Here is a 25,599-nt window from a genome sequence, read left to right on the forward strand (position 1 = left end):
AATAAATGGTTACAGGCTCTTCAAGAGGGACAGGCAGAGTAGGCGAGGTGGCGGGGTGGCAATGTATGTGAAGCATGGGCTGGACTGTGTGGAACTTCAAGTTGGCGATGGCAAAGTTGAGAGCCTCTGTGTAAGGATTAAGGGACGAACAAATAAAAGGGATGTCGTTGTGTGGGAGTCTATTACAGACCACCTGGCCAAGACGACAACGCCAATGAATTATTCTTTGCAGAACTAAGAGGTGCCTCGAGATCAACTCTCCTTGTTCTAATGGGGGATTTCAACTTGCCAGATGTCAACTGGGATCACCACACGGCTGACACGAGCAAGTCCAGGAGGATCATAAAGCACCTAGATGATAACTTCTTGGTGCAGGTGCTAAGAGAGCCAACTAGCAAAGGTGCCCTCCTAGACCTGTTGCTGGAGAACAGAGAGGGTCTTGTGGGAGACGTGGCAATTAGCGGCCGTCTCGGTCATAGTGACCATGAAGTGGTTGAGTTTAGGATTTATGGTGACAGAAGGAAAACTGTCACCCAAACTTCAGCCCCGGATATGGGGAAAGCAGACTTCAGGCTGCTCAGGGAACTAGTCAGCAAGGTCCCCTGGGAAACTGCTTTTGAAGGCATGGACGTCCATCAGTGCTGGTCAATCTTTAAGCACTGCCTCCTAAAAGCACAAGATCAGGCGATTCCAAAATATCGGAAGTCAGGCAAGCGGGGCAGAAGGCCGGCCTGGCTGACCAGGGAACTTCTACTGGAGCTTAGGCGAAAAAAGGAAGTGTACAGCTGCTGGAAGGAGGGTCAGGCGACGAGGAAGGAATACAGAGACATTGTTCGTGTTTGTAGGGAGAAAATTCAAGTGGCCAAAGCCCACCTAGAGTTGAAGCTGGCCATGTCTGTGGGAGACAATAAAAAAGTTTTTTTTTCAGATATGTGAACAGAAAAAGGAGAACCAAAAAAAACATAGGTCCGCTACTAGATGGGGAGGGTCTCCTCACAGACAATGACATAGGCAAAGCAGAGATGTTTAACGCCTTCTTCGCCTCTGTCTTCAACACTGATGATGGGCTTCAGGACCCAGGGTACCCTGAGCTGGAGGACCATGACAGTGGGAATGACAAACTCCCAACCGACCCTGAACGTGTGCGGGATTTGCTGCTCCACCTGGATCCATGCAAGTCCATGGGTCCGGATGGGATTCATCCCAGGGTGCTTAAAGAGCTGGCTGACATCATTGTGGGACCTCTCTCAATTACTTTTCAATGATCTTGGGAATCTGGAGAGGTCCCATTGGACTGGAAGCTGGCAAATGTTGTGCCAATTTTCTAGAGGGGTAAGAAAGAAGACCCTAGCAATTACAGGCCTGTCAGTCTCACATCAGTGCCTGGTAAAATTATGGAGAGGCTGATCCTTGAAGTTACTGAAGCGCACCTGGGGGACAATGCAGTCATTGGTCCCAGCCAACATGGGTTCGTGAGGGGTAGGTCCTGCCTAACAAGTTTGATTTCTTTTTATGACAAGATCACCCATCTAGTCAATCAAGGGAAACCAGCTGATGTGATCTTTTTGGACTTCAGCAAAGCTTTTGACACGGTTTCCCATAGGATCCTACTGGACAAAATGTCCAGCATACAGCTAAACAAAAACATCATGCGATGGGTGAGCAATTGGCTGACGGGCAGGGCTCAAAGGGTTGTGGTAAATGGGGCCACATCTGGCTGGCGGACGGTCACTAGTGGGGTCCCTCAAGGCTCCATTTCAGGGCCAGTCCTCTTCAATGTTTTTATAAATGATTTGGATGTAGGACTAGAAGGTGTTTTGAGCAAATTTGCCGGCGACACCAAACTTGGAGGAGTTGTGGACTCGGCTGAGTGTGGAAAGGCCTTGCAGAGAGACCTGGACAGACTGGAGAGCTGGGCGGTCACCAACCACATGAAGTTTAACAAAAGCAAGTGCCGGGTCCTGCACCTGGGACGGGGCAACCCTGGCTATACGTACAGACTGGGCGACGAGATGCTGGAGAGCAGCCCCGCAGAGAGGGATCTGGGGGTTGTGGTTGACAGCAAGTTGAATATGAGCCAGCAGTGTGCCCTGGCAGCCAGGAGGGCCAACCGTATCCTGGGGTGCATCAAGCACGGCATCGCTAGTCGGTCGAGGGAAGTGATTGTCCCGCTCTACTCTGCGCTGGTGCGGCCTCACCTCGAGTACTGTGTGCAGTTCTGGGCACCACAGTACAAAAAGGACATTAAACTGTTGGAGAGTGTCCAGAGGAGGGCGACGAAGATGGTGAAGGGCCTAGAGGGTAAGACATGTGAGGAGCGGCTGAGGTCACTTGGCCTGTTCAGCCTGGAGAAGAGGAGGCTGAGGGGGGACCTCATCGCAGTCTACAACTTCCTTGCGAGGGGGAATGGAGAGGCAGGGGACCACTTCTCCGTTATCACCAGTGACAGGACCCATGGGAACGGTGTCAAGCTGAGGCACGGGAAGTTTAGGGTAGACATCAGGAAGAGGTTCTTCACTGAAAGGGTGGTTGCACGCTGGAACAGGCTCCCCAGGGAAGTAGTCACTGCACCAAGCCTGTCTGAATTTAAGAAGAGATTGGACTGTGCGCTTAGTCACATGGTCTAAACTTTTGGGCAGACCTGTGCGGTGCCAGGAGTTGGACTTGATGATCCTTATGGGTCCCTTCCAACTCAGGATATTCTATGATTCTATGGTCTACCTGTTTCCAGATTTCCTGGTACTGTTTTTTTTGGCAGTGGACAGTGGAACAAGTTCTGCATGGAGTTCACAGTGCTGAAAATGTGCTTGCTTTGAATTCCAAAGGGTCTGTTTGTTTACAGTGCACTGTGATGAATTGAAGTGGGGAGTAGTAAGTAACTACTACCTTTCAATTGAAAGAGAAATAACAAACGGGAAAGAGAGGGGGACCTATATGGGCGATGTTTCACAGAGAACAAATATTCATACTGGTATTGTGCATTTGTATAATCAAGTAAACTAGAAGCTTAAGAAGTTTGATTATAAATATACAATTTTTACCTACTGTGGGGGACTGTTCTTCCTGAATTTAATAGTTGTCTTGGGACAACTTGTCTTTCTGGTCACAATGAAGGTACCTAGAGAGATGAGTCTTGCTAAAGTTGTCCAGAGACTATAGTACTGTGGAAATTATAATTTCTTTCCCAATTTAAATAATCTTAAATGCTATGAGAGCATATCACTACTGAGATTTGCTTATGCTTTGTGGAAGTATGAGATGCAGTTCTATTGATAATTGAAAGTTTGTAGTGGTGGGATCAAGTGGTTGCTATTGGAAGGTTTACAGAAAATACTGCAAAGTACAAATGCCCATAGGATATAATTAATAATAATATAGAATCCTTGAATTAAATCCTTGAATTAAATCCTTGAATTAAAACTTAAAATTTCAGTTTGTTCTGCATTTCTAACATAATTTTATTACTGCAGTAGCACTGGATTTTTTTTTGTTATGTAACTGTTACACATTTTAGAAATAGATGGCTTTAATCTACAGATTTCTCGGGTGATTCGTACTCCTCGTGGAAATGCTCTTTTAGTTGGAGTTGGTGGCTCAGGAAAGCAGAGCTTGACAAGACTGGCATCGTTCATAGCTGGCTATGATACATTGCAGATCACGTTAACACGGTGAGTGTAAAATAAAATTTAAGAAAATAAATACTTTGTCTTCCTTTAAATAAATTAGGCTCCCAGTGAGAGAAAGAACAAGTGCAATGTAGACTGAGCACTGTTGCCTCGAGTATAAAAACATGAAAAATCCTTTCACACCGTCTAAATTTACTTGATTTTATACAGTGAGTCTAAACTTTTATCTTCTTTGAAATAGTAATTTTTTTCATATGTTTCACTGAGTGGGAAGGAATATTGGCAGTATAAAGTTATTATTACCCTTTGTCTTTATACAGTACACTGCGTTGAACTAAACATATTTGTAGGTGGTATCTATCCATAATGCTTTCTGAGTTTATCTTGCAATATTTGACGTAATGCCTTGTGTAAGGAGATGGAATACTTACCCACTGCCTGTTAATTTGTTAAATACGATGTTTGATATATGCCAGTATTTCGACAGTTTTTTCCAGGTATATATTACCTTATTTTATAGTATTCAGTCCATTTTTTTTTTGGAATAACTCACAAAATAAATTAAAAATAATTATAAATCTTTCTATGAGAATATGAGTGCCTCCCAAAGTGTCTACAGGACATCTCAATGATCAGGGAATATTTTCAGCACTCAAATAAGATGATCTCATTGTAGAGAAGGTAAATGTTTTGAATTTCTTTGCTGCTGTGTGAAAAAGAGGTCAGGAAAGAGAAGAATGGATTAGCTATTTAATGGGAAAATTTGAAATGAGCGATGTATTTCCAGCTAATCTAAATAAAAATTCTTGGACAGTTGGCACATTTTTGCCCGAAGTTCCAAGACATTATTTCTTACTCAAGTTTGCTAGTTTTTTTTTTTTTTTTAACTAGATGCCCTTTTAAAAAGGATTAAACATTAATAGGACTGTTTCCCTGTAGGTCGTACAACACTTCAAACTTGATGGAAGATCTGAAACTCTTGTACAGAACATCAGGACTGCAAGGGAAAGGTGTATGTTTTCTTTTTACAGACAATGAGGTCAAAGATGAGTCTTTCTTGGAATACCTGAACAATGTTTTATCATCAGGGGAGGTAGGATGCTTTCTGATGATATTTTTTTTTTGCTTTAAAAAAATATCTGAAGTAATAACTGAATTTATTTTAATATTCTTTTATATGTCTGGGGCACACTTTCACAAAATAACACTCGAGTGCTTATTATCATTACAATATTATCAAAATTGAAATAAACCTTTGTATTAGGTTACAGAGTGAGACAAAACTATGGTAAAATTTAGAATGAGCATCATCTTTCCATACAGAGAAATTGTCTAAGTCAGTTCCTTCTAAGTGTATTGATAATCTGTCAGGAACATGATAATAGCTTGGAAAAAAAATGAGACTTAAGGAATATCACTGAAGTTTAACAAAATTATATGTTAGATTAAAAATATACATTAGATTTTGTATGGTAAAATTGTGTTCAGAATGGATGGGATAGCTTTTGTTTTTCATCTTTTTTGATTTTTTAAAATTTTCTTTTTTTTTTTTTGAAGATGTGTGTCTTTTTCATGTCATCTCTACTACTTAGTAGAATATTAAGAGAAGTAAGCAAATGTCATTGGACAAGAATGCTCTGTTTTTCACATGGGAGAATGGATTTTACTTTTACTGCAAGTTAGATTTCAGTGTGTATAATGGAGTCTCTTCAGAAAAAGTTCTGGTTTAAAGGAGTGGTTTGGGTCCTAAAAACTTCTGTATCTGAAATGGGTATTCTTTCCTGAAAAACTATGCATTAAATCAGTCTTGTTTATATATTCTATATGGGATCATTTCCTAAAACATGGAAAAAAACCCCACCAACTTCTTTTTTTCTCAAAGGTGTCAAACTTATTTGCACGTGATGAAATAGATGAGATCATTAGTGACCTCATACCTGCCTTGAAAAAGGAACATCCACGTAGACCTCCAACCAGTGAAGTTCTGTATGATTACTTCATGACCAGAGTCCGTCAGAACCTCCATGTGGTTCTTTGCTTTTCACCAGTAGGTGAAAAGTTTCGAAACAGGGCCCTGAAGTTCCCTGCTCTCATTTCTGGATGCACTATAGATTGGTTCAGCCGCTGGCCTAAAGATGCTTTAGTGGCAGGTAGGTGTAGGTTTTGTCTTCAGAGATACTTAATTCATGACTTATTTCATGACTGGTGATCGTGAAATTGTTTTAATAGCTTTGAATGCAAGCAAAGCTTGTTTTGCCAGCACACTGGCAGAAGAAACTTGCTTGGTTCAAAAATTTGATGGACATGTTTTCTCCTTGCTGTTGAAATGTTTTTAACAAAGGAAGGGCTTTGAATACCATTAGAAGAAAAGTTTCTCTTAAAGAAGGCTTAAAGCGTTAATAAAGAAAGCAAGATACCACTAAAGAAAGTGACTTAGTAACTATGCTTATGATCAGGTGTAGAGGGGGAGTCTGTGGTTATGTAATCCTTGATATCTAGCAGTTGGACAGGTTCAGGGAGAAAAAGTAGTTGCACACTTGGGAGGAGAAAAGATACCAGATTGTTGGCTATAATTTTTTTACTGAGAGTATGGAATAATTTAAGAATCTGCTAGTGCAGAATGAAGACCAGGGTTTCAGAAGCTGGGTGAGATCTGACACAGTATCTTGTTGATGCAATGTGAAAGCATCTCCCATGTCACAGCTGTCAGTAAGTTGATAATTAGTCTTTACATTCTAAATTTATAGAAGACAATGATAGGATGAATCTCAGATTGCCAATAACATTTGCATAAAGAGTTTTCTTCCAGAGGTGTTCTCCTTTCTGCAGCTATTGCCTGGTGTAATCTATACCATCCTTTAAAAGACAGAATACTGCTTTGTGAACTGTTAGATATATAATGCAATTTAAAGTTTAGACACATACTGAGCCAAATATATATGAGTAAGTGGTGCAAAGATCAATTGCTCTTAGCAGATGATATAAATTAGGTGAAATACTTCTCTTTGTCATGAGACAGTCATATATATATACATGTATACATAGCCATGTATACATAATGATGATGCACGTTGATTTGTTTATAAGCTAAGAGTCTTTCCTGAACACTTACTTATTTGAATGTTGTTCTTGTTTTCTTAAGTATCTGAACATTTCCTGTCCTCATATGCTATGGACTGCACTGCTGAGACAAAGAGGGAAATTGTGCAGTGTATGGGCTCATTCCAGGATGGAGTGGCAGAGAAGTGTTCTGATTACTTTCAAAGATACAGACGTCCTACACATGTGACTCCCAAATCCTACCTCTCTTTTATTCAGGGATATAAAACTACATACAAAGAAAAGCATGCAGAAGTGCAGACATTAGCAAACAGGTATAGTGCTCAGTTTACTATTGTCTTTTTGTAGTTTTCTTTCTCTGTTAGGTATTTTCTGTTCTACTTATTCCAATGTATGGCTTATCTCTGCATAGCAGAAGTTTTCTTTGGGGTTTCCTAAAATTGGTAAAGGTGTAATTGAATAAATGTTAGATTTGCTTTTCACATGTAAGTTAAAGACTAAAAGGTAGTGATGTATGAAAGAGCAAGGTGGTGGAAATAAATTAATATAAACCATTACCATGCAATTCTAATGAATAAAGGAAAACAGCTACATGCTATTTAACAATATATTCAAAATAACATTTGATTTACCCAAGAGCAGCTTTTGTTTTCTTGCTAAACAATTGTATTGATCTGATATGAACATGTAAAAAAGATCATTGGTATTTTTGGTTTGTCATTACATGGTATACTTTAGGCTGTTGAACCTTTTACTTCTGGCTTATTAAGTGTTTTTGTATATTCCTCTTTTCAGATACTTTATTAAACTAGTGCAGTCTGTTTGCAGATTTTAACTTCACGTCAGAAATAATAGTCAACTAGAATGTAAAATTAGCATTTAGTGTATCAGTTGCCATCACCCTTAAGAAAACTTATTTCCTTGATTTTGAAAAACTGACACAGAGAGCTGGAAGCCTTTAAGAAAGTCTCAAACTAATTTATTTCACTTTGAAACATTCTTTAACTTGAAAGCCAAACTGAATTAGAAATATGTTGTTATGGTGTGCGTGAAGACTTGTAAAACAGGGAGATGGTCCAGTGTTGTACTTTCTGAGCTTCAAATGTACCAGATGAATACATGAATAGAAATTTGTTCTATTTCACCTTAATTGCAGAATCTCAAGAACTTTAGCAGATGTTGCTCTTTATCTGTTCTGTATTTTGATTTACCTCTTCCAGTCCTGCTTAGCCTTTGCAGTTGCAGCCTCTGTAGTTCTTTCTGTCCCTCCTATGCCAAACATATATTTTCCTAGTCTACAGCTCACTTAAACTTAAGTCCTTGTTATGAGGAATTACATTTTGATAAACAAAAAAGTGCTGTCAAAGGGCCAATTTAATGCTCAATCATAAAAGTATTATCTCAGTGCTGTTTTCCTGTTAATCTCTCTTGGTTGTTCTTGATTTTGATATTTTGATTTTATTAACCTCCTCAACATCCTCTTCAAACAAGAAATAGTGATTTGAGATATTTCTTAGGATTTTAGTAATCAGAAAATGCTTTCTGCTGCGTAGAGCTCAGTCCTCAATGGGGACAGTGACATATGTGGAACTAACATATACAATTTTAATGCAATAATAAAGGCATACTCTTTGATTTAAAAGTGTGGAACATTTCAAGTCATATGCTCTCTTTAGGCAAGTATTTATGGTTCACTTTCTTGATTGTGAAGACATCAGATGCATATGTGGAAGTTTCTGAAGAAGTTTTATTTTGTGTGTAAAACATCCTTAGGTATTAGATTCATTCTACTGATGGAATAATTTGGAAAGTTGAGAATTGAGAATTTTGGAAATTGAGAAATTACATACTTCCTATTTTTTTTGCTTTTTAACTCCAGAATGAATACCGGACTGGAAAAATTGAAAGAAGCCTCTGAGTCAGTGGCTGCTCTAAGCAAAGAGCTGGAGATAAAAGAAAAGGAACTTCAAATTGCCAATGAAAAAGCTGACATGGTATGTACAAACTTTGAAGTGTATAGTGCTTAGATTTTTTTTTTCTTAAATTTTGAAAAGATGAATTGAGTAATAGGAAGTTTAGTGTTGAAAAAAGGAAAAAAGGATCTTGGAAACATAACAGTAACAACAAAGTAATTTTGTTTGAACATTCTGGTTTTGGGAACTTGAATTCAACAGATAAAATTTTACAACAGAAATATAAATTCTTCCAGCTAGATATTTTCTTGAATATTTAGCGTGTGGGTTTTCATTCTAGGTATTGAAGGAAGTTACTGTAAAAGCACAGGCTGCTGAGAAGGTGAAGGGTGAAGTTCAGAAAGTGAAAGATAAAGCCCAAGCTATTGTAGACAGCATCTCAGTTGACAAAGCCATTGCTGAAGAAAAGTTGGAAGCTGCTAAACCTGCTTTGGAGGAGGCAGAAGCAGCCTTACAGGTTAGTGCTAAAACGTTGGACCAAGTATAACATTTTTTTCCCCTAAGATGTGCTTCTCTGAAAACACGTGTAAGATTGCAGATGCGCCATGTAAGTGGCAGAAGATGAGTACAGATAGATATACATATTTTGAGGTTTAGATTTTGTTTTGTTTGTCTTTTTCCACCTGAATATCAAATCTAAAACGGGCAGTTTTTCAGCAAAGGGCAAATTTTAACTTTCACTCGAAACTGTAGTTTATCTATGTTTTGCTGCAGGTTGATATTACACTGGTAACTGAGTGTTGCTACTGTTATAAAACAGCTAGTGTGCAATGAGCAAAGAAGTGAGTGCCTTTCCTGTAAAAACAGTTATAATTACATTCAAATCTAAACCTCATGTTTTGTTTTTAAGTTTTTGCCAATGAATTCATGTTGAATGAGTTTGGTGATTCTCTCCTTTCTGCCTTCGTCAAAAAAGTTTCTTCTGTCCTTTGAGATGTTAAATCACTGAGATTTCTAGTAATCACCATGGGACTTCAAGTCTTTCAACCCACTCTTTGTGAAGCTTTTTTAATAGAATTATAATGCTCTGCTTATGTTTCATCATTAGTGATGAAACAAATACTATTTTTTGTTGATCTCACATGGTATTTTTAATATCTTTTCATCTGAATGTGTACGAGAATGTCCCTTAAGGCATTTATGTTGTGAATAGCAATAGTGGGATCTGGGTTGGTGAGGTGTTGGTGTCTCAAGAAATAGAAAAAAATGAACAAAAACCATGAAGGATGGCTAAATCTTGATCTGCAAATCAAAAAGTCTTGAAAATGTAGTATGCATAAGTTTTCAAGGATGTTATGAATGTAGAACTTCACTTTGAGGGGGAGATGCTTAACACTTCCTGACTGCCTTGATTCTGAAAAGGCAGAATTGAAATGTCTAAATGAAAGTTGATGATATGACAGCTGACGAGAGTGGAATAAGGAATAAAAATCATAAGATTCTGATACTCAGCTACAGGAGAAGGTAAAAAAAAAAAAAAAAAAACACCACCAACAAATGAACAACATACAAACAAACAAAAAAGGAAACAGCAAAAATGTAGAGGTGTGTGACTATTTTGACAAGTGTATAAGCAAACAGTGCTAACTGGGCAGTATCTGAGGTATGAAAAGAGCACTGGTGACCTGTCTTCTATCCTGTGTCTTATTGCAGCTTACATTCTGATTTTGGCCAAAGATACCAAACCAAAACAATACTGTTGTTCTTGAAATCTTGTATTCTAATAAATGAAAATCTGTTTTTAAGGAAAAGCTGTACTATCACTATTTTGAGACTTCACAAAGGAGAAAGCTAACTGGGCTTACTCTATCTCCAGATTTTCTTTCATTTTGCATTTGCTATAATAAACTGCTTTACGCGTGCCTAAGAGAGGAAGGAAAACTCTCATAAAATTCAGCTGTTTAGCGTACATATCTGTATTCTCTGAATGCATTCATTCATTCAGAAACTCATTTAAGCAAATTCTTTGTACAAGTCTGTATAGGGCTGCATCTTTCATGGAATGAATTCACAATGATTATGGATTTATAAACTTCCCACGAGGGATTCCTTTAATGGAATTCTGTTTGCAAAGTAGAAAAATGTCCACTAAAATATACAATTAAATATAAAGGCCATTTCCCAGATGGTGAATCCATAGTTGGTTATTCCATTCAATTTTTACATATTTTAGGACTGTCAATGCTACACTGAGAAACTGTTAGGTACAGAACAGTTTATAACCTTTTTTTAAACATATATCAGTGCTGTTTCATGTTTTCATTAATGATGTAGATAGTGGGTTTGAGCGCATCCTCAGCAAGATTTCCGATGACAGCAAGCTGAGTGGTGCAGTTGATACACTAATGTGAGGGGATGCAATCTAGAGAGACCTTGACAGGGTCAGGACAAGCTCCTATATCAGTACAGATTGGATGCTGAATTGGTTGAGAGCAGCCCTACAAAGAAGGACTTGGGGCTGCTGGCGGATGAAGAATTGGACACGAGTCGGCTATGTGCACTTGCAGCCCAGAAAACCTGTTATATCCTGGGCTGCATAAAAAGAATCATGGCCAAGAGGTCAAGGGAGGTGGTTCTCCCCATCTACTCTGCCCTCATGAGACCCCACCTGGAGTGCTGTATCTAGCTCTGGGGTTGCCAGTACAAAAAAGATACTGAGCTGATCAAGTGGGTTCAGAGGAGGGCCATGAAAATGATCAGAAGACTGGAGCCCACTACTGCGAAGAAAAGTTGAGAGAATTGGGCTTGTTAAGCCTGGAAAAGGGAAGTCTCCAGGGCAGACCTTATTTCGGCCTTTCAGTATATAGAGGTCTTAAAAGAAAGATGGAGGACTTTTTACCAGGGCCTGTAGTGACAGGGCAAGGGGCATTGGTTTTAAACTGAAAGAGGGTAGATTTAGACTGCATATAAGAAAGAAATTCTTCATGATGAGGGTAATTGTATTGTGGTTTAACCCTTCTAGGCAACTAAGCACCATACAAGTGCTCATCACTTCCCCTGTGAGATCGGAAGAGAAGTGGAACAGTAAAAGTGACAAAACTTGTGGATTGAGATAGACAGTTTAATAGATAAAGCAAAAGCTGTACACACAAGCAAAGCAAAATAAGGAATTTGTTCACTTGCTTCTGGCGGGCAGATATTTAGCCATTTCCAGGAAGGGTGGGCTCCATCACAAGCAATGATTACTTGGGAAGACAAACTCCAAATGACCCCCTTTTCCTTAGCTTTTACTGCTGAGCATGATGCCATATGGTATGGAATAATCTTCTGGTCAGTTGGGACCAGCTGTTTCAGCTGTGTCCTCTCCCAGCTTCTTGTGTGCCCCCAGCCTCCTTGCTGGCAGGGCTGAAGCAGACAAGACCTTGACTCTGTGTAAGCACAGCTCAACTACATCTAAAACTTTGGTTGTGTTATCAACATAATTTTTCATCACAAATCAACATAGCACCATACGAGCTACTATGAAAAATTACTCTATCCCAGTCCAAACCAGTGAACACTGGGACATGTTGCCCAGAGAAGTTATGTATCCCCCATCATTTGAAATGTTCAAAGTCAGGTTGGACCGGGCTTTCATCAACTTGATCTAGTGAAAGATGTACTTGCTCATGGCAGGGGCATTGGACTAGATGATCTTTAAATGTCCTTTCCAACCCAAGGTATTCTATGATATATGAAGATTAAATTTATTTTTTTTTCAAAGTTTGGGTAAAAATTGTCAAAGTTCATTAAAACTTAGTTGCATTTGAAATGAAAAGGACATGTTAAATGCACAACTAGAAGTGAAAAGTAGAATAGAATAGAATGCAACTCTTGTCACAATTTGGATGGTAGCAAAAATGGCTGGGGGTAAATGTCTTGATGGTCACTAATAAGCACAGATTAAAGTTTCCAGTTGTATATCTAGAAAAACTCTGCTAAATTTTCAGGTGCACACTGAGTGCAACAAACAGCACTGTTTTGAAGGGAAGCAAAAGGAAGGTGATCAGAATAACCTACAATAATTTTCAATCCCATTGTTAAAGTATAAACACAAGTAATTAAAAACTTCCTTTAGCAATTCCAAGAGAGGCATTTGCTAGGTTAGATGCAAAGTATCATTCACTCATTCACATATCACTCCTGCAATAACCTATTAGTTTCTGTTGAATCTATGACTGTTGTAGTAGTGGCCTTGCCCATTGGAAGGGACCATTTTTGAGTGGCTTTTTTTTTTTTTCTCTGTATGTGGTTCAGTGCACTAACTGCTCGGGTTGGTGCATTTCTAAGGAGATATCTTCAGTAGTCTTTTCTGATGGTCCTTTTAAATTCGTGATGTACACTAGTCTTACAAGTTATAGCATTACATTTGCACCCTAGAATTTGCCATACTTAATAGGGCCCAGTTTTTCATACATTATTATAATATATATATATTCTCCCAGGCTTGCTTCTACACCAGGAACATTTCCAGCATGATAAAATAGAAGGCGCATATCTATATACCTATCAGGCCTTCTCACTGGTTCTCTTAATTCACCTTCAGTTACCATGTATCAACAGAATGCATTTCCCATTCCAGATTGTGTTTCTGTTCAATAGGTTTGCTTTATAATCAAAATTTAGGTAAAATTTTAAGATATTGCTATCTTAGTCTTTGTTTTGTCAAAAGTGGTTGTAGCAGTTGTGAGAAAGTTGTAGTCAAAATATGGCTGAAGGGTCCTTCTAGCTTCATGCTTTTGGATTATAAAATTATTTTCAATCAGAAATAACATGAAAAATAATTTTTTTATTCTCCAGTGGATTAATGCTGTCACTGACCTTGTGTTCTATGTCTTATTTAATAAATAATAACAATAATTGTTTAATTGTTTTATCGTTTGTTTCAATTTTGTAGACAATAAAACCTGCAGATATTGCCACTGTCCGAACACTTGGTCGACCTCCTCACCTTATTATGCGTATCATGGACTGTGTATTACTGCTCTTCCAGAGAAAACTGAACAATGTAAAAATTGATCAGGAAAAATGTTGTACCACCCCATCATGGCAAGAATCTTTGAAACTGATGACAGCAGGAAACTTCTTACAGAACCTACAGGTACTTGTATAACCTTCTGCTCATTACTGTTTTAAATTTAAGAAAATTGGGGAAAGTCTTTCCTTTGGTGTTCATAGGAGAACAAATGTGCAAGGCAAATCAAGCACACAATAGATCTGAAATGTTAAGGGCTTAAAAAATAAGTATGTTGTAATAAAATAAATTTGAATCCATCTGGCAAAGTCAGGTCATAAATCAGTTACAGCTTCTCCTAAGTATGGCAATGAAATTACCTTCAGTGACAAATGATTTAGAGCTTTCAGCATTTGAATAGCCATTACTTATCTGTTTGCTTAGAGCTGATAAGAAAGAGAAACAAAATGTTTTCTAACTTTTCTTTAATTTTGAGCATTGTAACTTTTGTAGTGGCTTACAAAAGAATGGGTTATTGTTAGGATGTATAAAGTCAGAATTTTTTGAAATTTGGGAGTTTTGGCTCTATATGTCTGTAGAAATGGAAAGAGTATACAGTGAATAAATCTGTTAGCTCATAGTTTAAGCTAGTAATGTTATGATTAATCTACTTAGAGAATAGTTTATATGTTGTCCTGTACCACTGGACTTAATAATCTGATTTCTTCATTTAGAGGAATATTGTTCTCCTAAACCAAAGAATATAAACAACTCTTAAAGTTTATACTTTGGTTAAAGCTTCCCTATTAGATAGCAATAATTTTCTGCATTTATAATCACATTGAATTTACTTCATCTGTCTCTGGTCCAGTGGGAAATAACAGATAATAAGCTTGACCAACTTTGTATGGCTGGTAGTACCATGAATTTACTGAAGGACTTCAACATTTTATTGCTTGTGCATAAATAAACCTATTTGTGCTTCTGGAAACAGCTATTTTTCAAGTTCATCAATGATATACCTTGTAAATAAACCTTTGAAGGTAACTAAACTTATACAGAATATTTGGCCATCAAAAAACATTTAAGGGAGACAAAAACATTAAGGGAGAAATTTCAGAGCTTTTGGGATGAAAATGGAAAAGGCATTGTTTAAAGAAAAGAGAGGCACAAAACAAATTGTTAAAATTGAAACATGTTGCATTAATGATTAAAGGTAGTTTAAAGGGAAGATAGCTGGCTACCCTTTGAAAATACTGTCTTGTAGAATGTGTGTCCATTAACCAGATCTTTTTCCCTCTCTTTTTTAAAGAATATTGTTATTTATTCAGTATTAAGGTAAATGGAATTTCAAACTGAATCTCAGTGATATTTTATACTTGACTGCCAGTTATGTAACGTTAGTAGATAAGATAGGGTAGAGAAGATCATAAATGAAGGCAAACGTTTTTACATTTTGTATGAAAATAGAATAGAGTAAAATGACTTTGGCAAAATCCCAAATATACATGAGACAGATAACTTAATACTAGCTGTTTTTAAATGACATTTGTGATCCTGGTAGTGTTCTGTGTGTGCTAAAGTATATATATGTATAGTTTATGTACATACATAGTACATACTTTTTTTTATTATTTATTTTTTATTTTTTTTAGCAATTTCCAAAGGATACAATTAATGAAGAAGTGGTAGAGCTTTTGAGCCCTTATTTTGAAATGGTGGATTACAACATTGAGACAGCCAAGAGAGTATGTGGGAATGTTGCTGGGCTTTGCTCGTGGACCAAAGCCATGGCTGTATTTTTTTCTATCAACAAAGAAGTATTACCCTTAAAGGTAAGTCTATTAATCAATGCGAGGCACACAAACACCTTTCACTCCTTCTCCTCCCTGCCCATGTGCAATTGAGGATTTCATCTGCTGGAAACGTCAGCTGCCTTATTGTAACTGGTGCCTGCCTTGGTAGGAATTTACTATGTTGAAAATAATAACTACAATGAAATATGCTTCAAATGTACTACCACTTCTAGGCTGTCAAGATCATTAAAAAGATTATGCAGTTTAATGCCTCTGGGCCCCTTTTGAATGGGGTTGAAGCAGACATCTAGTTTAATTCACAGTCGCAATTGCTTTACCTTAAAAAAGAAAATGCTTGAGATCTGATTCATTTAATATTCAGGATATCAGTTCATAAGACTATACAGAGACTCTGCTCATCAGTGTTATTTAGAGAAAAACAGGCCTAAATAGTTGTTGAAGGGCAAGACTGAAAGTCAGGAAAAACATGGTCAAGCATGATTTTAACAAAGAATAGCTCTATATTTGTTATGGGAATAATCTAGAGCGAAGGAAGATTTGTGATTACAGGTAGTATCTTTCATTAAACAAAGCAAAATAGGTGGTGGGAAAAAAAAAAACACAACAAAAACAACAAAGCAAAACAGGCTTTTCATGGCACCAGTCTTTCTAAAGGCCATTTCAGACTAATTTTGTGCCAGCTGAAAAGGGCTAAGGTGCCCAGAAGTTTTTCTATTTTTTTTCAAATTTATATAAGACCAGCTAATTAACTACCTGCAAGAAAAAGTTTGTTGTAAAATTGAAATAAAAGTTTTTAATGAATGATGAAATCTCTACTGAACATTTTGATTTTGTGATACAGTGCAATGAAACTCTATTTGACATACATTATAAGAAATGTGTGTGGAAATACATTTTTTTATTTGTATGCTTCACAGGCTAATTTAGCAATCCAGGAGAATCGCCTAACCACTGCTATGCTGGATCTGCAGAGAGCTCAGGAAGAACTGGGTGCCAAGCAAGAAGAGTTAGATATTGTGCAGGCAGAGTATGAAAAAGCCATGAGAGAAAAACAGGTGAATGTATCTTTGCTGAAAAGAGACTGTTAGAGAAGGTTGCCACCCATCCTTTGAGCACAACTTAATGCATCCTCTCATAATTCTTTGTTATTCCTTGGAAAAAACATTGATGGACTGAGAAAAAGAGATGATGTTTTGGATATTCCCTTTCTGGATCTCACCTTTCTTCTCCTCCTCCTCCTCCTTCCCACTGCCTCAAAAAATATTTTAATTGAGTTATTTCTTTAGTGCCTAGTACTGTAACATCAAATTTTGTCAATATATGTTATCAGTGCATAATGCATTTGAAATTCTGGGCAGAATTTCCCAGAATTAGTAAGTACCAGGCATCTCATGCATCCTTTAACGTATGTGTCAACATGAAAATTAAGAGCAGGAATATTAAAAGGTTGAATCATATTTATGGCAGATGTTGATAGTTTGTCGTGATATCCTTCTTCCCTCCCATTTTCCCTCCTTCTCCATACAGCAATATGATATGTTACTGAAAATATATTTTTGAACTCTTGTTCTACTGGTTTAAGTAGGCATAGAGATTTTTCTGTCCTATCAGATACATGGCTGTAAACCATATATTTTGGTGTATGGTTTTATCTAGACTTTGCTTGAAGATGCTGAACGTTGCCGGCATAAAATGCAAACTGCTTCAAGTCTTATAAGTGGTCTAGCTGGTGAAAAAGAGAGGTGGACTAAACAGAGTAAAGAATTTGCCATTCAGACCAAGAGGCTAGTGGGTAAGCATTTGTCCACACCTTTGAACTTAGAAGTAAATTAGCTGCTTGAATTGTAATGGATAATGAAATTAAAAACATTTGGAATTTCAAATGTTTCCTTTGCAGCTCAGATTTACCATTGCTAAAATTGAGGTAATTGTTAATTCTCTTGCTGAAGCACAGCTAGGTGAAATATGCAATGAGACTGAGGTTTATATTTAAAAAACCCTAGAATACTCTGTGTATGCTGTGGTGAAGATGTACCTTAACATAAGATGCATTGAATGCTTGGGACACTGATATTTTAACTTGGTAGGCAGTAGTCCAAAGAGTGATGTGTTGACGTGTAAGAAAGAACCAGTAAAATGTTTATAACGGAATACACGTGGAGGAGAGAAAGACTGATATTCGGTCATATTGACTTCTAAGTATAGAAGTCAAGAATTTTAAATGCATTTACCGATGTTCGTGAAACTTTTGTTTCTTAGAAGTAATTTTTTGTTGTGTAAATAAACACTTGGAAATGAAAGTACTTTATTTTAAGGATTTATTGATTAGTTATACCAAGTAAATGAAATTTATCTTGTCCTTTTATATGGCCTGAAGTTGTTTCTCTGACCTTTGCCTTGAAATGTTGCAAAAAGCAGGTAGTGTGGTTGTGTATTATTTGCTGGCACAGTGTGTGTGTGTGTGTGTCTTGTGTGTGTGTTTATTATTAACTTACTAAAAATACAGGATACCTTCCCCACACACTCATCATGTTTTTAAATAGATAACTTGGAAAAGTATAAAAAAATATTAGTACTCAGTATAAAAGCACAATATCTTCTCCAGATTGGAATCCTTTACTTCTGAAGTACAAAAAATTTACTAGTGTCATGAGACTTAGGCTGAGAGGAGGAAATTTTGAGGCTGACCAGAAGATTAAAACTTGTGTCACACAATGTTTCCGTAGTGACGTCTGTTACTACATTTCCTTGTTAGTAGTAATAATTGCAGTTGATCTTAATTGGCACTCCAAATTAAGCATTGGCATTACCTAATTAAACATTAGCATTAGTATTAGCACAGCATTTTGCCCTTCCTTTTGCTGTTTCCCAGAGGCACCACCAGCTTGGCTGTGTGGCTTGGCTGTGCCCTGCAGAGGGGCTGTTGGAATACGCTGGAATTGTCTGTTTCTGGCATGGAGTAGCCCCTGGCCTCTTTTAAGAGGCCACCCCTGCTACCAACACCTTGCAATGTAAACCTAACTCAGTGTGTTACTTTAATTTTTTCTCCTCTTGATTCCTAGAGTTGCTCTGTAAGGGTAAGGTAAACATGGCATCTAGTGAAATGTAGCATTGCTTTACTATGCGATGAATTTGGAGAAAAATCACAGAATCACAGAATCACAGAATCGTCTAGGTTGGAAGAGACCTCCAAGATCATCTAGTCCAACCTCTGTCCTAACACTAACAAGTCCTCCACTAAACCGTATCACTAAAAAAAAGCTCATTTATCTTCTTTATCAGCCAAAGTGCATTCCTACAGTTACCATCAAAAACATAACAAATCAAGAAGGAAGTGTCTCCATCATGAATAAAATTTGCGAAGTCATAATGTTTTGTTTTCTTTCTTTTTCTTTTTAAGGTGATGTACTGTTGGCTACAGCTTTTCTGTCCTACTCTGGTCCTTTCAACGAAGAGTTCCGCAGTCTGCTATTAAATGACTGGCAAAAGGAAATGAAAGCCCGGAAAATCCCCTTTAGTACCGACCTGAACCTCATAGAAATGTTGACTGATGCTCCTACTATCAGTGAATGGAACCTGCAAGGATTACCAAATGATGACTTATCCATACAGAATGGAATCATTGCCACTAAAGCATCTCGTTATCCTTTATTAATTGATCCACAGGCACAGGGTAAAATTTGGCTTAAGAATAAGGAAGTCAGAAATGAACTCCAGGTAACAGGAAATGTGGTGCTTTCAGAGTCCCTAGAAACTCTTAGCTGACAAAACATGTCAAATCTGTGATTCAGATAACAATTAGCAAACAGTTTTTATTAAAAAAAAAATAATATATATATATATATGTATATAGGTAGATTGGAGATTTGACTAGATATGAAAAATGTACATTTGAAGCTTATTAATACCAGTAGCTCATTTTTTTAAAGGAATTTGTTTGAAAGAAACATAAACTACTGGAGACCAACCTGAATGTGTAATGTCTGATACAGGCTGAAACATATTTGCAGAATACTATAAACATTAGAAAAAACAAATGATTAGTAAAAGTTCATATACATGTTTAAAAAAGGATGCATGGCACGATATTGTTATTTTCTCATAATCAGAAATTATTAATAATTTGTGTTGTCTTAGTATGGATGTCAGTTGCTAAATATTCTGCAAATGTGTAGTGAATACAGAATTGCTCCAACATATTGTTTGAGGCAAGATACACCAAATCAATTCAAACAGGAAAGTACAAGGAAGAAAGTCTTTGTTTGCTGCAATAATAATTCCACCAACAAAACATATTTTTTAAGGTATCCCTATGTTGTGGTTTAACCCGGCTGGCAGCTAAACACCACACAGCCGTTTGCTCACCCTCCCCCCTCCCTCTCTGGGATGGGGGAGAGAAACGGGAAAGTGAAGCCTGTGAGTTGAGATAAAGACAGTTTATTAAGACAGGAAAATAATAATAACAATAATAATAATAGTGATAATGATAATAGTATTAATAATAATAATGTGTATGAAACAAGTGATGCACAATGCAATTGCTCACCACCTGTTGACCGATGCCCAGCCTATCCCCGAGCAGCCAGCCCCCCCACCCCGGCCAGCCACCCCTATATATTGTTTAGCATGACGTCAGATGGTATGGAATACCCCTTTGGCCAGTTTGGGTCAGCTGTCCTGGGTCTGTCCCCTCCCAGCTCCTGCTGCACCCCTAGCCTGCTCGCTGGCAGGACAGAGCGAGAAGCTGAAAAGTCTTTGGCTTGGTGTAAGCACTGCTCTGCAACAATTAAAACATCAGCATGTTATCAGCGCTCTTCTCATCCTAATCCAAAACATAGCACCCTACTAGCTGCTAGGAGAAAAATTAACTCTGTCCTGACTGGAACCAGGACACCCTAAAAAGGGTAGAGGAGTTTGAAGGACAATAATAAATTGGCTCTTAGACTATTAATAGGAAATACATGTCCTTCATATTGATTCCTCTGTCAGCGTGGAACCCTAGTCATATTTAAAAAAAAAAAAAAGAAAAAAGAAAAAAGATGATGATTAGACTTTAATTTTAGAGTTATAAACAAACTAAGTTGAATGTGCTTTGTGTATGTGTTGAAAAGTTAATCACAATTGTGCTAAGAATAACTTCGTAAAGCAAAGACTATTTAATGGCTTATTCAATATATAAAACACTAATTTTTGAGGAAAAAGCCCTAATCTTGGGATTTGCCTTGCTGTGATTTGACTTGGGTAAGTTATCCAGGATAAAACTGACGTTGATAAAAGGTTCCTGTGAATTTGTTGTCTAGTTGCACTCATAAGTTATCAAAACTTTTCGTGCTCAGTGTTGTCTTACTCCTACTCTTGTAGTCGAAAACTAGCAGTTTGCATTCAGTGACATCTGAGAATACAGTACACTGATGCTTATCTCTTGTAGTCACAATCTTTGCCATAATTTAGCTATAGGACCATTGTTCTTGTCGGTAATTTATCTGAATAAAATGAATTAATCTTTGAATATAAGACAAGCATTACGTTTGGTTACTGGGCGAAACATAACATATAGGTCCATGATTGTATTTTTAGATCACTTCTTTGAATCACAAGTATTTCAGAAATCACTTAGAAGACAGCCTTTCTCTGGGAAGACCTCTTTTGATAGAAGATGTTGGAGAAGAGCTTGACCCAGCACTAGATAATATTTTGGAAAGAAATTTCATTAAAACAGGTTCCACCAATAAGGTAAAATCAAAGCAAATGAACAAACAAGCGGAAACTGCCTCCTACCTGTCCTCAACAGAAAATCTTTTATTAAATATATGCCTCCAAAAGGTTAAAATGTTTTAAATTTGATCAATGCTAATACAAAATAAAAAAGGTTTTAAATTTAAACTCACAAATAGTTAATATATTTAACCTATAGTGTTTCTTATCCCTTTGTTTATGACAATTCTAAGTGAAGAAGGTACCAAGATCTCTGTTTGCCTGGTGTAATGTTCTTCATTTAAGGGATGCAATGATGAAAAGTAACTGGAATTGAAAGAATCTGTGAACACATCAGTTAAACTATTCTATGGATATTTTCAACAAGTTCTTTGCATCAGACATGTAATTTTAAGCTGGATGTTTATGCTTTTGAACAGAAAGATGTAAACTTTGTTTCTACATGTAGTACCTCCAAGAGTGTGCACTGTCACTTGATGTCTTTTTCTTACTTTTCTTAAGGTGAAGGTTGGTGATAAAGAAGTAGATGTGATGAATGGCTTCAGGCTTTACATTACCACAAAACTGCCAAATCCAGGTTACTCTCCTGAAATTAATGCTCGAACCTCCATCATTGACTTTACCGTGACCATGAAAGGTCTTGAAAATCAGCTCCTAGGAAGAGTCATTCTCACAGAGAAACAGGTAAAAGAAATAATTATGTTTTTCTCCTGACTATGTGTCTTATATTTACCTGTAGATGATTTCACTTTCATTTCAATTTATTACTCTTACTTCCCATATTGCAGAGTAATTTTCTGTCTCTCTGTTGTGACTGTTCTTACTATAACCTGTTTAAGATGTTTTAAAAGCTGGAACAGAAGAAAAATGACTCAGTCAACCAGAAGTTTCTGTCTGTCTTTTCTCTTGCAACCATACCATACTCTATTTTTCCTGCCTCACTGAGGTATAACGTCATGAACATTGTCTGTGAAAAGGAAAATGGTCTGGAATAGAAACTGATATTCTTCTGCCTAGACACTGTGGAACTCGTGGCAATGTAACCTGGTGCAAAGGACTTAGTTACTTCCTTGTTGCAAGGGGAAATGGTCTGCCTAACTAATCTGACACTGCAGATTCATTAATTAAGCAAGTCCAAGTTCAGGATGACAATGCCAGTAAGCATGCCACCAGCAGTTCTGGATCTTTAGAACTATTGGATACTATATTCCTTAAATATAAGGTGGACCACTGTTGAGGTTAAAAACCAAACTATGAATCTGTGATACTATGCATCTATGACTGTATTTGCTAAAATTTGGCAACAATTCCAGTTTACCTTCACTGGAGAGGAATGTGTTTGTTCCCTTATTGTGGCAGCTATTGAGCTATTTTATTTTATTTTTTTCTTCCCCTTCCATGTAAGACTTTCCAGTGTAATGGCTGAAGTAATCTTGTTAATGTTAAGTAGTTGCATTTCTCTGATCAGTCCATGGAACTCATGAGGGAAACCATACTCATTCTATGAAGACTTATATTCTATCAGACAGCTTCATTGCGCTATCAGCTTAACTTCAACCAGTGACAGCTTGTCAACTCACGTAATGGAATGATCACTGTCTGTCTGAAACATACCATGATGTGTACATTCACAAAGCCTCATGTTAAACTTTACTTCTTGTCCCTGCAACTCAATATATTCCTCAGGATGACAGTTGTTTTATCATCAAATTCCTTCATCACAATTTCCTTTTGATTATGCAGGCAAATACATTATCAGAAGGCATGTGCTTTTTCATGTTCTTCTACCAATAAAAATAATCATTGAAAATGGATCAGAGAGCCCATTCTAGTGGTCAGCTCTACTAACTGACATCTCTGAAGGGAAAATATCTATGTTCTTGCAGAGCAGTTAGGGGTCACTGCCTGTACTGTCAGGACTGTTGTGCTAGACTGTTGTGCTAGGACTCAAGTTGTGTTGGCATGTTTGTTTTCTCCATGTTGTTTTCACGGTGCTTCATTTAACAACCTGAATGTTGAATAATTCCTTGTTAAATTCTGCTTGTTCTTCTCCAGCCCAGATAAGCAAACATGAAGGCAGTACAGTTGAACATGGGACTCTTGACTAAGTTCAGATGCAAAAAGGAGGTACACTGAAGGTGGAAGCAGGGACAGGCTACTTAGAAGGTATAAACAGATATTGCCTGTACAAGTAGGAATGGAGTTAAGAAAGCCAAAGCTCAGTGGTAGCTGAAACCAATGAGAGAGGTGAAGGCCAAGAAGAAAGGTCTTTGTAAGTATTTTGACAGCAAAAGGAACGCTAAGGAAATTTGGTGCCATTGCTCTCTGGGGCAGGGAACCAAGTTCCAAGGGATATGGAAAATGATGAGGAACTTGACAGGTAAGAATTGCCCTCAGGCTTCCTAGAACCCTGAATCTATTAGAAGAGTCTGTGGGAGTTGAGCAGTACCCACTATAGAAGAAAGATTTAAGGATCGCTTAAGCTAATTAGATATACACAAGCCTGTGGGACCAGATGCGATGTTTCTGATGGTGCTGACAGATCTGGCTAATGCCATGGTAGTCTGTTCTCTGTCATCTTTGAAAGGTTGTGATAGTAAAGGGAAATTCTTAATGACTGGAACCTGTCTGCAAGAAAGGCAAAAGGGAAGATCCTGATAACTACAGGCTGGCCAGCCTCACTTCAGTACCTGGAAAAAGTTATGGCCCTGAGAAACTGACCTATTTAGACATTCTTTGAGCAGGGGGTTGGAGTAGATAATTTCTGGAGGTCCCTTTGTGGTGGTTTTACTTTGCTGGGCAGCTGAACTTCACCAGAACTGCTCTCTCACTTCCCTTCTTCCTCAGAAGATGGGGAGAAGAAAGTATGCTGGAAAGGAAGGAAAAAGAAAAAAAAAAAAAAAAAGGCTCGTGGATTGAGTTAAGGAAGTTAAGGATAATTTAATTAAAGGAAAAGGAAGAGGGAAAGAGGGAAGAAAACAAGCAAAGGCCACGCAGAAGCACAGAGAAAGAGAAAAAAAAAATCTCTACTTCTCATCAACAAGTAATGTTCAGCCACATCCTGGGAAGCAGGGCCTCAGTACGTGTAGCGGTTGTTTGGGAGGACAGACACCTTCATAACAAGAACCCCCTCCCCTCCTTTCCCATGTTTTATCGCTGAGTGCGACATCATATTGTATGGAATATCTATATTCCATATTCCATATATTATTATTATTATATAATTATTATTTAATTGGATGCTAGCATTCTTTTAATGCTATACTTTAAAAATTTGTTTCTACTTCATCAAACCTAAATAATGCTTTTCTTGCTTTGTAATAGCTACCCATTTTTTTCTTTAGTTCCAGTAGGCATCAGTTGATTAAAATGGAGTTAATTTTCTTATATTTTATTTGATCAGCGCTTGTCAGAATCTTTTGAATTTGTTCTCATATCTTCTATGCAATATGATATTTACATTACACTTTGACAACAGTCCCAATAAATCTCTTCTAACTGGTGATGATGATTTATTATGCCTTTTGTACAGTAAGAAGAAAAGGATTTAAATCTGATAATGAGATGAAGATGATTTTTTAAAAATCATTTTTAAGGTTAAAGTACTTTCTTTCCAAGAACAAGTCTTGAAATAGTTACGAGTGTTAAGCAGAATGTAGGAGTAAGAAGACCACAAGTTTAGAATGTGAAAAAAAAATGTGTGACAAGTCTGTATAACTGAAATGGTGGAGTAAAAACTTTCTGTAAATGTTGCTAAGGTCTTAGGTTCATGATGCCTCTATCACTTTATGAGAAAGCATGTATTTCCCAGTGTTGTCCATTTCTTTGGAAGAAGTAGCAGCCTAAATACAGTGCTGACGTGGACTTGGAAAAGGTGGAGTGAACACAATTTTCAGCTTTGGAAACACATTCTTAAAACTATCCACCAGACCTTTGTAAATGGTGCAGGAGTACTTGTGTAGACATAGCTAATATATCTATCATCCATCTCACTTATTATTGATAACCAGGAAAAGATTCATATTATCCCTATCTTCTGAAAGACTGTTAACCCTTCCTTTCACTTTTTTCATCCTTTTTGCTCACTGTATTGAAATATATATAGTTTCATATATAGTTTCATATATATAGAAACATGTATAGTTTCATATATATAGAAACATATATAGTTTCAGTACAGTATTTTTCTTTCTGAGGGATTTGTAATGTTTTAAATTTTTTTTGAATTTAGGAGAAGTAGAAGAATAAACGGAAAGACATTGTATCTCTGAACAACTTATTTTTCTGAGTATTTTAAGCAGCAATTCTTTTCATTTTTATGTAAAGCTGTTAATCAGCATATATCTATCTTTTATACATGACTTCTGGGAAACAAAGTAATTATATAAACCACATAGCTTGTATTACTAAAAATAATCAACTAAATACCTGTAGCTAAAGAACTTAATTTGAGTTCTACATGCTTTCTTTTCTTA

General features: G+C 37.1%; 1 protein-coding gene across 7 annotated transcripts in view; it reads left to right on the plus strand.

Moving 5' to 3' along the window:
• The window catches only part of DNAH5 (dynein axonemal heavy chain 5), a 145,882-nt gene that overhangs the window by 99,402 nt on the left and 20,881 nt on the right, over positions 1-25,599 (plus strand). For 5 of the 7 annotated variants that reach the window (XR_007158880.2, XM_048050198.2, XM_048050199.2 and 2 more), the window contains 13 exons: positions 3,538-3,668; positions 4,566-4,719; positions 5,509-5,776; positions 6,769-7,000; positions 8,566-8,680; positions 8,940-9,116; positions 13,536-13,739; positions 15,248-15,427; positions 16,327-16,464; positions 17,066-17,201; positions 18,810-19,126; positions 20,987-21,142; positions 21,626-21,808. Coding sequence is in view for 4 of the 7 variants with exons in the window: in XM_048050198.2 (XP_047906155.2) it covers positions 3,538-3,668; positions 4,566-4,719; positions 5,509-5,776; positions 6,769-7,000; positions 8,566-8,680; positions 8,940-9,116; positions 13,536-13,739; positions 15,248-15,427; positions 16,327-16,464; positions 17,066-17,201; positions 18,810-19,126; positions 20,987-21,142; positions 21,626-21,808 (2,391 nt within the window). In the remaining 3 variants the exon portion in view is untranslated. Of the gene's footprint in view, positions 1-3,537; positions 3,669-4,565; positions 4,720-5,508; positions 5,777-6,768; positions 7,001-8,565; positions 8,681-8,939; positions 9,117-13,535; positions 13,740-15,247; positions 15,428-16,326; positions 16,465-17,065; positions 17,202-18,809; positions 19,127-20,986; positions 21,143-21,625; positions 21,809-23,179; positions 23,397-25,599 lie in introns of all 7 variants that reach the window. The other 2 variants (XR_007158883.2, XR_007158882.2) reach the window with 2 other exon arrangements.

Source organism: Anser cygnoides, chromosome 2, assembly GCF_040182565.1.
Source record: "Anser cygnoides isolate HZ-2024a breed goose chromosome 2, Taihu_goose_T2T_genome, whole genome shotgun sequence".
Classification (NCBI taxonomy): domain Eukaryota; kingdom Metazoa; phylum Chordata; class Aves; order Anseriformes; family Anatidae; genus Anser; species Anser cygnoides.